Source organism: Amblyraja radiata, chromosome 32, assembly GCF_010909765.2.
Source record: "Amblyraja radiata isolate CabotCenter1 chromosome 32, sAmbRad1.1.pri, whole genome shotgun sequence".
NCBI lineage: Eukaryota > Metazoa > Chordata > Chondrichthyes > Rajiformes > Rajidae > Amblyraja > Amblyraja radiata.
Genome location: NC_045987.1, coordinates 15,248,107 through 15,262,725, shown reverse-complemented (window position 1 = coordinate 15,262,725; position 14,619 = coordinate 15,248,107). Strand labels below are relative to the sequence as shown.

General features: G+C 41.3%; 1 protein-coding gene across 1 annotated transcript in view; it reads left to right on the top strand.

Annotated features, from left to right (window-relative positions):
* Nucleotides 1-14,619, top strand: part of ccdc183 (coiled-coil domain containing 183) — a 43,544-nt gene that overhangs the window by 25,159 nt on the left and 3,766 nt on the right. The window contains exons 7-12 of the mRNA XM_033048730.1: nt 241-351; nt 2,003-2,078; nt 3,100-3,191; nt 3,680-3,840; nt 8,236-8,401; nt 9,243-9,368. Coding sequence (XP_032904621.1) covers nt 241-351; nt 2,003-2,078; nt 3,100-3,191; nt 3,680-3,840; nt 8,236-8,401; nt 9,243-9,368 — 732 coding nt within the window. The remainder of the gene's footprint in view (nt 1-240; nt 352-2,002; nt 2,079-3,099; nt 3,192-3,679; nt 3,841-8,235; nt 8,402-9,242; nt 9,369-14,619) is intronic.

Sequence of the window (14,619 nt, the reverse complement as noted above, 5' to 3'; positions counted from 1 at the left end):
TAGAATTGCTATGGGAATCACAGATACATAGCTGGATTGACTGATTGGGTCTCGGGAGTGTTGGAAGTGAAGAAATGAAAGGGCTTGATTTTGCTTTTCCTGCACATGGTGTAAGAAAGTGCCACAAGAAGGAGTGCCATAAGGATGGCAGAATGTATTAAAGTGGCTATGCCACTTTAATACATGTGATACCACTTTAATACTAAGTGATTATTAATTCATTTTTATTATTGTGCAAAGATCGAGTTAGATACTCTGGAAAAGTCATACAGTGCAGAGAAGAAAGAGCGAGAAACCATACTGGCCAACCGGCGAAAACTGCTGAACCTGGAGAAATATGCACTGAAGCGTGTAAGTTTGGAGTCATGTTGCTTCTGTATTGTGTCTGATTTTTAATTGTCACTGCCATTGTTTGTGTATCTTTAGGAACAGGAGAAACTCTCTTCGATACAACCTTGTGCCCCTTTATCTGCTGCTGCTCTTTATCCCCACCTGGTGACTACAGCTGCGGCAAATGTGGATGGTCTCACTGGGGAGTGTCGGGGATGCAGATAATGTGGTGGATACTGCTTTTAGTGAGTAGGCCATACTGCACTTTCAGAAAGCGAAGTGATGAGTGACCATCAGGGAAGGCGGTGCAGGTGTCACAGGTGGGGTGGGAAGACAGCAAGAGGTCAGTTCAAGACACCACAGGTTACAAAAGGAAAGGAATAAGACTGAGAGAGTGATAGTGTTAGGGGATGCTGACTTAAGGGGAGCTCATCTGATAGAAATGTGTCGTTGCCAGAGATCAATCAAAAGGTTAGTTTGTAGCCCTTCCTTGATGGTGTTCATGCTCTACCACAGTTGCCTGGAATCCACTCGAATCAATTGAGCCTCTAGATTGATTTGTAATTCTCCCTTGGCATCCATGATAACCGTGCAGATATCATACATGGCCTTGTGTAGTGGTGGATCATCTATCTATGAAGCTTCGGATCTGGACTTTAGCAGAGGGTGAATCTCCCTGCTCGTATAAAGTTGCTGGTTAGGCTAGCCACTCCTCGAATGCCGTCCAATCATCTTTATCAGAACGCATTTGTCAACACATTTGTACTTAGAAATACAACGTGGAAACAGGCCCTTCAGCCCATCGAGTTTACGTCGACCATTGATCACCCATCACTAGTTCTGTGTTATCCCACCTTTACATTTACACGCTCAGGGTAATTTACAGCAGCCAATTAACTTACAATAGCAAACATATTTTGGGATGTGGGAGGAAACTGGACCACACAAAAGTAAACATGTGGTCAAAGGCAAACTCTACACAGATAGCCCCCTTGGTCTGGATAAGACCCGGGTCTCTGGCACTGTGAGAGGCAGTAGCTCTACCACTGTGCCACCCACTGTTGATGAAACATATGACGACTGAGGTAAACTCATTTAGACTGAATATGTTCCAATCCACTGACCTAAGACAGTCGTCCTTCATCCTCCGTAGACAACTGCTGTATTACTCTTGTTGCCTTCAATCTCAAGACATTTCCTGTGCTGGAGCATTTCATTTATGAGCAGAGACTTGAGAAACTAGGTTGGTTTGAGACATGATTGTGATAGGGACTAACAAATGTTATGAACAAGGTGCATATCTCCCTTTCACCAAAAGGTTGAACTACCAGTCCCACCAAACCATGCATCGAGCAGTCTTGCATTCCGAGAGAGGTCAAACTGCAATTCACACATTTTGTTGCCACTTTGAGGTAAAATGCCAAAAAAATAACAATAATCAAACTGACAGTCCAAATCAACACATGCGCCCAAATGTTCCCAGGGCTTTTGCAAGCCAAGTCCAGCAATCATTCTAATTGAATAAAGTTTGATTAATCTTTATAATTTCGGTCTTGCATCACAAAAGATCTATCTCGCTGCTGCACTCGTATAGGAAGGGTTAGATTACCTGCTTTAATTATAAACGGTGTACCTTTTCATCTTTCAAACAGTCAATCAATTTCTATTTTAGATTGATACTTCGTCTCTGAGATCAGGCAGTGGGCAGTCATCAACCAGTGGAATGAGACTGAAAAAAAATGTTCAAGGTAAAATCACATTGTATTATTTGAAAGTATTAAGTAATATGATGAATGGAGAAGTTAATCCAGACCACCGTTGCCATTTTCGAGTTCTGCAATCACTTTAATCCAACTCCCTTGCTCTTTCCCTGTGGATCTGCAAATTATTCTCTCATTAGTGTCTATCTAATTCCTATTTGCAGGCACTCGTTGATTCTGGTCCAACCAGCCTTAATTCTAGATCATCGCTATAATCTATAAATATAAAGACTTCTTGCCCTGTGTGTTTCCCTGCTCCTTGATTTATTTGCTGCCAGAAATCCCCCTACCTTTGTCTATTTCACCTAAATCAATTATGTTCTTGTATACCTCTCAACCATCTTTGATTTAAGGACGGCGAACTGCTTCTCCAGTCCTACCATGTGGCTGAAAATTTTAAATCCTAAAACCACTTGTACATCAGTCTATGAAAGTAAGCATGCAGGTACAGCAGGCAGTGAAGAAAGCGAATGGCATGTTGGCCTTTATAACAAGAGGAATCGAATATAGGAGCAAAGAGGTCCTTCTGTAGTTGTACAGAGCCCTAGTGAGACCACACCTGGAGTATTGTGTGCAGTTTTGGTCCCCTAATTTGAGGAAGGACATTCTTGCTATTGAGGGAGTACAGCGCAGGTTTACAAGGTTAATTCCCGGGAAGACGGGACTGTCATATGCTGAGAGAATGGAGCTGCTGGGCTTGTACACTCTGGAGTTTAGAAGGATGAGAGGGATCTCATTGAAACATATAAGATTGTACTGATTGGGGATGATCAGCCATGATCACATTGAAGGGCTGAATTGCCTACTCCTGCACCTATTGTCTATTGTCATTCAAACAACTCTATTTTGTGCCCTTTCTAGGACTTCACATTCTTCCTAAAGCATGGTGACTTGGAGCTGAATTGTACAATTGCTTTCCACTTATTCATTTTCAATGCATAATAACTTCTGTCTGATTTTAGATATTTTCCTGCTACAATCAGAAATGGTTTAATTTAACTTTACACAGATTTTGGACCAAGGTCACACAGTGGGGCTGAAAACACAGTGATTAATGAAATCAATAAATTGAAGGAACTGATGTCCTGCTCAAAACTACAGGTAAGTAGATAAAAATCAAAAAATATCTGCAGATCTGCAACTAAAATAGAAAATGCTGAAAACACAGCAATTCAGCCTGCATTTGTAGAGATACACAAAGTCGAGATACGATTCCCGCTCAGTGTCGGGGAAACATGGCACTCAGTGTCAGTAGAAGCAGTCCAACTGACGGTGTCAGGGATACCTGTCCTATTCAATGTTGGAGAAAAGTCCCACTCACAGTGACGGGGAGGTAACAGACACAATCACTGTGTAGGGGGTTACAGCCCCACTCACAGGGGGGGGTTGGGGGGGGGGGGGCTTTCAGCATAGGTGTGTACTGCAGGAGCTGTAAATGTTCAAGTGGGATAGGCTTAAGTGGACTGGGGTAAATGTGTTGGAGGGAAAGTCCACAGCATCGGAATGACTCTGCTTTGTTCTTGACTGTATGGTTCAATTGGTTGACATTACAACCAAGTAGATAAATGTATATTAAATGTCTTAACCAGGACATAGAACAGAGAATCAACATGCAGACTGCAACTAGTGACTACCTGCAGTGGAAGCTCAGCCAGCGGAAAGAAAAACGGAATCAACTGAACAAAGAGTCTCAGAATTTAATGCTGGAACATGCTGAGTTGAAGTTTGACCCCAATAAGACCATAACCAGGTACTGGAGGTGCAATGCACTATCTTTTAGAGTAACTGCAACATCTGTATTCTTTTCAACTGGTTTGAATTGTTCTCGTTTAAGACGTATTGGTAATATTCTTATCGCTTCGTCCAAGTGTTCTGGATTCTGCTTCAGCTGAGCAGTGAATTACGATTTTGACTTACCTTCCACGTGAGGGGAAAAATATCAGCATTTTGCAACATTTGCTTATGTTATGCCAACCATGATGACAGTGTATGGTGTGAGCTGTTTTTTTAATACTGGGTGATGGTCTGTGTGTGTGAGTGCAGCATTATTTCCATAGTGAAATAGGCTTTTGTAATTGTACTAGTAACCTTGGAGTAAGCTCATAGAACATCCCATAGCATTGGGACTAGATCCTTGGGATCACTCGGGGGTTTATTTTGTTAGCTGCCACCTCCCACTGGGGATCACTTGTGTGTGAGGTCTCTCATCACGAGCAGCAGCAGGGTGCCTTGTTTTTTGTACCTGCCTGCAATGATTCACGCAGACTACTAAAGTTCAATCAAATAGGTCAGTCTAGATCTCCCCAGAACAGAGCCTGATTAATCTGTGTCTTTTAACTGCAGACAATCCTGTACCTCAGAATTCTTTTACGAATCTCTGCCATCTTACTGACATTAGACTCCCAGGCCTACAATTACCTGGCTTTCCCAGCTGCACTGCTTGGATAAAGATGCAACATTTGCTGCCCTGCATTCACCCGACACATATTCCCTATGGTCAGTCTCATGGTCCCAGCAATCTTTTTTTAGACTTTTAGAGATACAGTGTGGAAACAGGCCCTTCCGCCCACCGAGCCCACACCGACCAGCGATTACCCCGTACTATCCTGCACACACTAGGGACAATTTGCAGTTTTACAGAAGCCTGAGCGTCTTTGGAGTGTGGGAGGAAACCGGTGCACCCGGAGAAAACCCATGCTGTCACAGAGAGAATGTACAAACTCCGTATGGACATCACCCGTAGTCAGGATCGAACCCAGGTCTCGGGCGCTGTAAGGCACAGTGGTCACGAAGGCGGTCACAGTGCGCAGCGGTAGAGTTGCTGCCTTACAGCGAATGCAGCGCCAGAGATCCGGGTTCGATCCCGACTACGGGTGCTGTCTGTTCGCAGTTTGTACGTTGTGGACTAAAGGCAACAACTCTACCGCTGCACCACTGTGCCGTCAATCATCTCCTCCCCCCCTTACCTCTCATAGCAGCCAGTGATACATCTCATCAGCACCTGGGGATTTAATCACCTTTATGCTGAAGAACACGGAAATAGGAGCAGGAGTAAATCCACTGCTGGGGATTTATCCACCTTTAATTTCACTAAGATGCCTAGTATCATCTTCTTACTGATGATAATTGGCACTGGTGTATACAGATGAGAGGCATTCATTTAAGGCTTCACCTATATTCTCTGGTTTCATGCACAGGTTGCCATAGTTGCCATTTTGGATCTCGTTGGTCCCTTCTCTTTGCCTGGTTACTCTATTGCCCCAAATACACAAAATACATTCGAATTTTCCTTAATCTTGCCCGCCATTGCCATTTATGCCCTCCATCACTGTCACACATTTTTTTAAATAACCTTCCTTTGCCCCACACATCTTTAATTTCTATTTACCACAGAAGGCTGTGGAGGCATAGTCAATGGATATTTTTAAAGCAGAGATAGATTCTTGATTAGTGTGGGTGTCGGGGGATACGGGGAGAAGGCAGGAGAATGGGGTTAGGAGGGAGAGATAGATCAGTCATGGTTGAATGACGGAGTCGACTTGATGGGCCGATTGGCCTAATTCTGCTCCTATTACTTATGGCCTTATGCTTTTTTTGCTACTCTAAACTTGCCATAAGCTGTGTGTGTATTCTTTTTATCCAGCCTCTAATGTCCTTAGAATTCTTGACCTTACTTTTCACCCCGATGGAAACATGCTGGGCTTGAATCTTCACTATTTCAAATGCCCTCCGACAGAACCGACAGTCATTTATCTGGCAACTTTTCCAAAGATTAACCTCAGTAGTTCTGCCTTTCACAAGTATAACTATCTGTTTACTGGCTCAAAAAACTCTCCTGATGCACTTTAAAAGTTCCATCGTTCTAAGCCTTTTACACGAAAGTGATGCTCGTTAATACTGTAGGGTTATCCCCTATTACTATGAATCCTGTTATTTTTATACTTCCCTTTGTTTTGCCTTTGGCGGGCCGCTGAGAACGAAGGGGGGGAGGGGGTAGGGGGGTTGACGGGAGGTGCCTGCTGTCATGTGCAGAAGTCAGGACTAGGACTGTTGATGAACATTTGTGACTTTGTCCGTGTCAGAAACGTGGCGATACTTGTATACTGCCTGGGTGAGGTCTGTTATTTAATTTTACCGGGTTGTATGCAAAACAAAGCATTTCAAGGTACGGGTACATGTGATAATAAAGTATCATTGAATTATTTAACATCTGCGCCACAATGTCCCACTGGAAGTCAGCAGAGTGATCACCCCCTTTTATTGTTCCTATATAGTCTCATTTGGGTTATTACAGTATGTGAGGAAGAGACCAGGTGGGGAACAGAGGAGTGGGGCAGACTTATTCAAGGGATTTACAGCCCGGAATGGTGGCAGTAGAATGGGGAATAGTAATGGGTTAATGATTTGGATTGCAAAATAGGCAAGTGAGGACTAGAACAACAGAAGAACAGGAAAGGTTTATTCAGCTCATCCAGTTTGTTCTTCCATTCATAGAGTCATGGAGAGATCCTGCATAGAAACATGCCCTCAGCTCATTGGGACCATGTTGACCATCCTCCACTCAATTTACCCCAATACTAGGGTAAAAGATTTTGGTCATCCTGCTGGAGGAAAGATGTTGTTAATCAGAGAAGATCTACGAGGATGTTGCCAGTACTTGAGGTTCTGAGCTATAGGGAGAGATTGGGCAGGCTAGAACTTTATTCGCAGCGCAGGAGGATGAGGGGCGATCTTATGGAATGGAATGGAATGGAATACTTTATTGAAATGGAATACTTCATTGTCACATGTGATTAGGCACAGCAAAATTCTTTGCTGCATACCCAATGTATACAAATAACGGCCACCTACAGCACTGACAAAGTTACAAAGCATGCCGGCTCCTCCTTTTGTTCTCACGATCTTATAAAGGTGTATAAGATCATAAGGGAATATAGATAGGGTAGATGCATAGACTCTTTTACCCAGAGCACGGGAATCAAGAACCAAGAACTTTTTCACACAGAGGGTGGTGGGTATATGGAATGAGCTGCCAGACGGTGTAATTGAGGCAGGGACTATAACAACATTTAAAATACATTGGGGCAGGTACATGGATAGAAAGTGTTTAGAGGTATATGGTCCAAATGCACGCAAGTGAGTGGTGTAAATGGAGCACCTGGTGGGCATGGGCAAGTTGGGCCGAAGGGCCTGTTTCCTTGTTTTGTCTACTTCATTTATCCCATTTTCCTTTTCCCCCACATCCTTATCAATTGCCCACCAGTTTCTACTACAGGCAGCTACACACCTGGAGCAATCTACAGCAGTCCATCAACCTTTCAACCCGCACTTTACTGGGATATGGGAGCAAACCAGAGCATCTGTAAGAAACCCACATGTTCACAGGGAAAACGTGCAAACTCCACACAGTGAGATTCACATTCGGTGAAATTATGGGTACAAGTCTTTACTTAAGTAATGAGTAGAAAGACTTTTTGTCTTTAACCCTGAGAAATCAATGTTTTGGCCATGTTCCAAATCCTAGATTCTGTTTTATCTATCGAATCTGTTTAAAATTTCAATCATATTACCCATAACTTTCTAAAATCCAGGTAACGTCCGCAGATTGTGTGTTTGCTCTTCATAATTTGTGGTCCTTTCAGGCAGCATCTTTGGTGTCTGAGCACCACTGGCAAGGCCGGGGTTTTTTTTATTCGTCCCCTCTTGTTCTTGAGGAGATGGATGGGGTTTCACGATTTAGATCCAGCATTGATGAAGGACCAGCAACATATTTTCAAGACAGGCTGGTATGTGACTTGGAAGGGAACCTGCAGCTAGTCCCTTCTCTTTCTTGGCAATGGAAGTCATGGTTTACGGAAAGTGCTGTGGGAGTAGTGTTTTGGAGTAACTACATTCTATTGTATTGATGTTACACTGAACTCTCTGAGGAGAGAAAATAGGTACTAACAAATTAAATTGATGTTCTTTCCATTACTTTGGATACTTGTCGTGGGTGTCATCTTCCCAGTTATTTTTATTATCCCCATGCATTGCCCATCGAGACTTATCAATGTTCTTTGCCCTTATTAGCTGTGGACATGTTCTCAATTTCTGTTCTATTATCCTGGGTAGTTTTGTGATGCAGTTCATATTTCTGTCCTTTCAGTCTGGCCTCTTTGAAGGCAGGCACAGAAGACCAGCTGAATCATGAAAAAGATAATTTGAAAGTGGTGTTATGGCGACTTTACAATGCTGAAATGCTCCTCCTGGCCTTTGAGAATGGAATTGACAGCCTATACTACTCTCTATATGGTATTGAAGGTGCCACTGAGGTCTGTGCCAAATGTACCAATTTGTTTAGAAAATGTTGCCTTGCTTTTCAGATTCATAATGAATATAAGGAGCAGAAGCAGACCAATAAACCTCTCAAACTCGGTCTGCTGTTCGACAAAATAGTGGCTGAACTTCTGCCTCGACTTTCACTCACTCACAAAGAACATCGAACAGTACAGCAAAGGAACAGGCCCTTCAGCTACCATGTCTGTGCCAACCATGATGCCAGTTTGAACTGATCCCATCTGCCTGCACATGGTCCATATCCCCCCATCCCTTGCCTGTCCACTGTGCCTGTCTAAATGGTGCTGTCCACAATGTCTTCTCGCAGCGCATTTCAGGCACCCAACACTCTCTGTGTACAAAGTTCTTGCCTTTCAAATCTCCATTAAACTTCCGCCCTCTCATATTAAAGCTATGCCTTCTAATATTTGACATTTCTACCTTGGGAGGAAAAAGTCTCTGACTATCTACCCTATCCATGCCTCTCACTATTTTATTTATATTTAGCAGGTCGCCCCTCAGCCTTCAATACTTCAGAGAAATCACCCCCGGGTTTGTCAAATCTGTGCTTATAGCTAACACCTTCAAAACCAGGCAACATCCTGGTGAACCTCTTCGACACCCTCCCCAAAACCTTAGTACATGGCATTCCCCTGACACTAAACCTCACTGCCCGATGTTTCCATCTGCTGTTCATTGCCCTACTTTCATGTAACTGCACTGAAATATCTTTGTGGTGATCTTCCCCAGAGAAACTTTAATACATTTCCAGATGATTGAATATCTTGATGGGAGTTTCCCCACAGTGGGGCATCTAACTGTGTGTTTTTGCCTCAGCCTATATCCAGTGAACCACAAGATACCTATGAGAAGTTGCAAATTTGCGAAGAGAAATTATACTTCTTGGAGACGAAACTTGCAGATTTTGTTTATGAGGATTGGATGAGAGGCGAACAGGAGAAGGTAAAGTTGTACATTTTGAACTTGTGTCAGCAAGATCTTCTAATATTTGGCGGCAGATGAGATAAATGACACAAGGCTGATGCTCATAAGCTGAATGGTGAGGGAGAAGAATTGTTATCGCTTCACGAAGGTCTTGGACTGCTGATGCCAATGTTGGTGCATTCTGATGCACCTTACACCCTGGAGAAGCCTGCCCTGTGGCATGGTCTATTGCTCTCCCATTGACCACCCTTGCAGGACAGGCAAAGATCCAGTACACATCCTGCATAGTCACAATGACTTCATAGCACTTAACAGTTGAGTGTGAAAATCTCACAGATTTGGCCAGGCCGTGTGTATACTGGCGAGACATCTTACTGTGGTGATGCTAACGAGGACACAGCAAGTGCTCCTTGTTTTCTGTTGTGAACGGAAGGTACCTTCTGTTATCTTTGCACTTTGCAAAAGGAAGTATGTTGGCATTTCTTTCTCACTTTGGCTAATTCCTTGCCATCTCTATGGCATTTAGTACAGCTTCATACATTGATTACAGACAAACAAAAAAAACGAAGTAAACAGGTCCCCAGGTTTCCCAATCCCCTAACAATTAGAATATTTACATCAGCATATGTTTAAAATTAAGGATTTTGCAAGTCATGTTTATTCAATAGCTTTACGGTCTACAAGGAAGCAGATGTACTTGTTTCTCTGAAGGCTCAGTGAGCTCACTGATATAAGAGAGACTGAATTGTGGGTTGTGACTGACCTCTTCTGCTCCACTTTGGCATTAAATTAAGCATCACTGTCAGCTGAGATGACACAGGCACAAGTTGTGCTGACCATGCCCGGCCAGGGTTCTAATTCAGTGATGGTCCCTTTCATGAAGCTACGGCAATTCATATTCACTGCATCTCAGTGAAATTCAGACATGAGTAGGGCAGCATGGTGGTGCAGCTGTAAAGTTGCTGCCTTATAGCGCCAGAGAACCAGGTTCGATCCTGACTACTGGTTCTGTCCACACAGATTTTGTACGTTCTCCCCGTGACCTGTGTGGGTTTTCTCCTAGATCTTCGGTTTCCTCCCACACTCCAAAGACGTACAGGTTTGTAGGTTAATTGGCTTGGTAAAATTGTAAATTGTAAATTGTCCCTAGTAGTGTGTCGGGTAGTGTTAATGTGTAGTGATCGCTGGTCAGCTTGAACTTGGTGGGCTGAAGGACCTGTTTCCGCGTAATATCTCAAAACTAAACTAAATGCTCCCGAGGATGCTCTGACAGATTATATATAATACTAGACTAAATGGGACCCGTTGGGCCCCAGCATCACATGAGAGGGCTGGTCACCAACGCAATATTCCACCTCTCCACCAATTCCAATATTGCTCGCCAGTGGTGGGGGGGGGCGCTTTCTGTTGCGCTAGTATGGGTGTTGTGGGCCGAAGGTACTGTTTTCCAGAGGGCTAGTATAGACATTGTGGGCCAAATGGAGTCTTGGGCTGGCAGCCAACTGTTGCAACGATTTTAAAAGGCAACCAATTTGGCTGCAGCCACCCGACAACCAAAATTCATTTTGTGAACACAAACTTGTTAAAAAGGCGAGGCAAACAATTGGGCTGCAGCCACCTGACAACCAAAATTCATTTTGTGAACACAAACTTGTAAAAAAGCAAGGCAAACAATTGGGCAGCAGCCACCTGTCAACCAAAATTCATTTTGTGAACGCAAAATTTAAATAAAAAGGCAAACAATTTGGCAACAGCCACATCGAGGGGACTCACCGTGGAGTAGACGTGCGTTCAGTGTTAGTCATAGCTCAGAGAGCTGTGACCCTCTCGCTTCCTGGGTCTGGCAGAGACTGAGTGAGGCACGACACCTCTGGGTTTTATAGTCCCTCTCCCCTCCCCCCGCCGCCAGAGGGGGCAGCGAGAGAATGGGGAATTTACAAAAAACATTAATATCTCTCTGATTTTTCATCAATGGAAAAAATCCTCCGGTCCCAGAAGGCAGAGGGGGGCTCTGAGCGAGGTGATCAAAAATGACGGCCGTAGGCGGTGGCGTTCTGTCGGAAATCACAGCACAGTGGGCCAAAAGCAGTCAAGATCAGACTTTTAATAATATAGAAGATAGATAGATGATGAATCCCTCATCTTTGACCTCAATTTGTTAGTCCGTTTTTATAACTGGTTTTGTCCTTTGACCAACTGCAATTATGTTGACATTGAGAATGAAAAATGACAAATGTTAGAAATCTGAAATAGAAACAAAAACTTTTGGAAACATTCAGCAGGTCAGGGAGCATGTTTGTCTTTCTGTAGATGCTGCCTGACATGAACGTTTCCAGCACTTCTATTTTTATAACATCCTTAACATCCAGTTGCAGCCCCAACCAAGCTTTTCTTAGCCGCGATAGATCCAGCAATATTTTTGTATGTCAGTTGTATTCATTACATAGTTATGCTTTTCAGCCATCCATCCTGACCCTAATCACAGATTATTGTATTGTTATTTGTTCTAACCAATACACATGTTGTGGTTATAATAGTCAAATATTCGCCCCCACAAATTGTTTGCATCGAAATGGAAACTTTCCTTTCAAGGAAAGTACGGAGCTAGTATTTTTATAAACCAAAAGCTACGGAAGTCCATAGATGCTTAGCCACATTAGGGTGGCTATCACTAACTGCACTAATTGTAGTTGTAGTTGCTTTTCTTTTTTACTTTCCACGCTTTACTAACCCAATTTGCTATCACTTTTTTTTATCTTATATCATATTATATTTTGTATTTGGAATGGAATTGCATATTTTATTTAAGGAGATATGTTCGGATGGAAAACAGACGTGACCTAAAATTCATCTACCTGATGTTCAAGTATAAGGTAGGGTTGAGTGTGCTGAATCATCTGCTCTACCACTTAATCACAAGATGCAAGACATGAATATAAAAATTGGGGGTGAGGGAATTAAATTCTGTAGCTGGAATGTTAAGGAAATTAATGAACCTATCAAGAGAGGCAAAGTGTTAGCTCATTTAAAATCATTGAAAACAGATATAATATTTCTCCAGGAGACACATCTTAAAAAGGAAGCACAACACAGATTGAAAGCAAAATGGATTGCTAAAGTGTACCACTCTTCATTCTCACATAAATCTAGAGGTGTTGCAATATTAATTCGTAAAGGTATACCCTTTAAACATATATCAACGATAGAAGACATTGAAGGCAGATATATTGTAATAATAGGGGAGTTATACTTCAAAAAAGTGACTCTCCTCAATGTGTATGGACCAAATTTTGATAGCCCTGTTTTTTAAGAGAATTCTTAACAATATCCCGGAATGTACACAACAAAACTTAATAATCGGTGGAGATTTAAATTGTACATTGGATGCTTGTTTGGATAGATCATCAACTCAAAGAAAACTAAAATCTCGATCAAGTGAATTTTTAAATTCATACATTAATACTACTAATATTAAGGACGTTTGGAGAATTGAAAATCCATCGGGCCGAGAATATTCATTTTACTCACCAGTACATAAAACTTACTCAAGGATAGACTATTTTTTAGTAGACTCAAAACTTATCCCATATACCTATAACTCACAATATCATAACATCATAATCTCAGACCACGCTCCATTAACATTTATGATCAAAGTAAACGGAATGGCAGAGACACAGTCACAATGGAGATTTAATCCCCAAATCTTAAAAGATAAGTTATGTAATGAATACCTAGTAAAACAGATTAAAATGTTTTTGAGGCTAACGATAGCCCTGAAATCTCTGCTTCCCTTCTTTGGGAAACATTTAAAGCATTTGTACGAGGAGCATTAATTTCTTCCCAATCATTTTTTAATAAAGAGAATAGGGCCAAACAACAGAAACTGGAAATGGAAATAAAGCAATTAGACACAGAAAATGCAGCAGCACCATCCACGATAAAACACAATAAAATTGCAGTATTGAAATATAAATTAAACAAGATATATTCAGACCAAGTTATAAAACTTTATCAACATACAAAACAATTAAATTTTGAATTTGGTGATAAACCACAAAAACTATTAGCGCGTCAACTTCGCAAATTGGATGGGGAAAAAACAATATACAAAATTAGAACAGACAAGGGAGAAACATTAACACTGCCTAAAGATATTAATGATAGATTTCTACAATACTACCAAAAATTGTATTCATCTAAAATAACAGAACAATCAATGGGAATGGAAACATTTTTACAGAATTGTAAGTTTGCGGGTCTAGATCAGAAAGAGAGAGAATTGCTAGGGGCTGAAATTACGATAAAAGACATCGAAGAATCAATTAAATCTTTAAAAAACGGAAAGTCTGCAGGACCCGATGGTCTAAATTCTGAATTTTATAAAAAAAATTATGATTTGCTTTCCCCACGCCTACAGACAATGTACAAATACGCTTATACTCAACAGAAACTCTAAATGAATCTACAATCATACTCATACCAAAAACGGACAAGGATCTTGAAGACCCAGGTTCATACAGAGCTATAGCTCTCTTAAATACTGATCAGAAAATATTAACTAAAATTCTATCTAATAGATTGAGCTTAGTGATCAGCAAATTAATACATCCCGACCAAACAGGGTTTATCCCCAAACGGTATTCATTTTATAATCTGAGAAGATTATTTAATATTATATACTCCAATAGAATCCCTAACGCAGAGCTAGCAATTATCTCGTTAGATGCTGAAAAAGCATTTGACCAGGTAGAATGGCCATATTTATTTTCGGTGATGGAAAAATTTCAACTAGGAGAGAAGTACTGTACATGGGTTAAAATGTTATACTCTAATCCAACAGCTAGAATATTAACAAACAAAATGTTATCAACTAAATTTAATCTCTCTAGAGGCTGTAGACAAGGATGCTCACTATCCCCACTATTATTTGCTCTTGCAATCGAACCCCTAGCAGAAAGCGTTAGAAACCATCCAGGAATATTTGGATACAATACTAGAGACACAAGGAATAAAATCTCCTTATATGCAGATGATGTACTAATATATATTACAAAATTAGAAACTAGTATTCCAAACCTATTAAATCTAATAACTCAATTTGGTCAGTTTTCGGGATATAGAATTAATTGGAATAAAAGCGAAATCATGCCAATAACAAAATTCAATTTACATACAATACAACAATCCCCTTTTAAAATAGTTAAAGATAAATTTAAATACTTAGGAATCTATGTAACTAAGACATATACCTCTTTATTTAAACTAA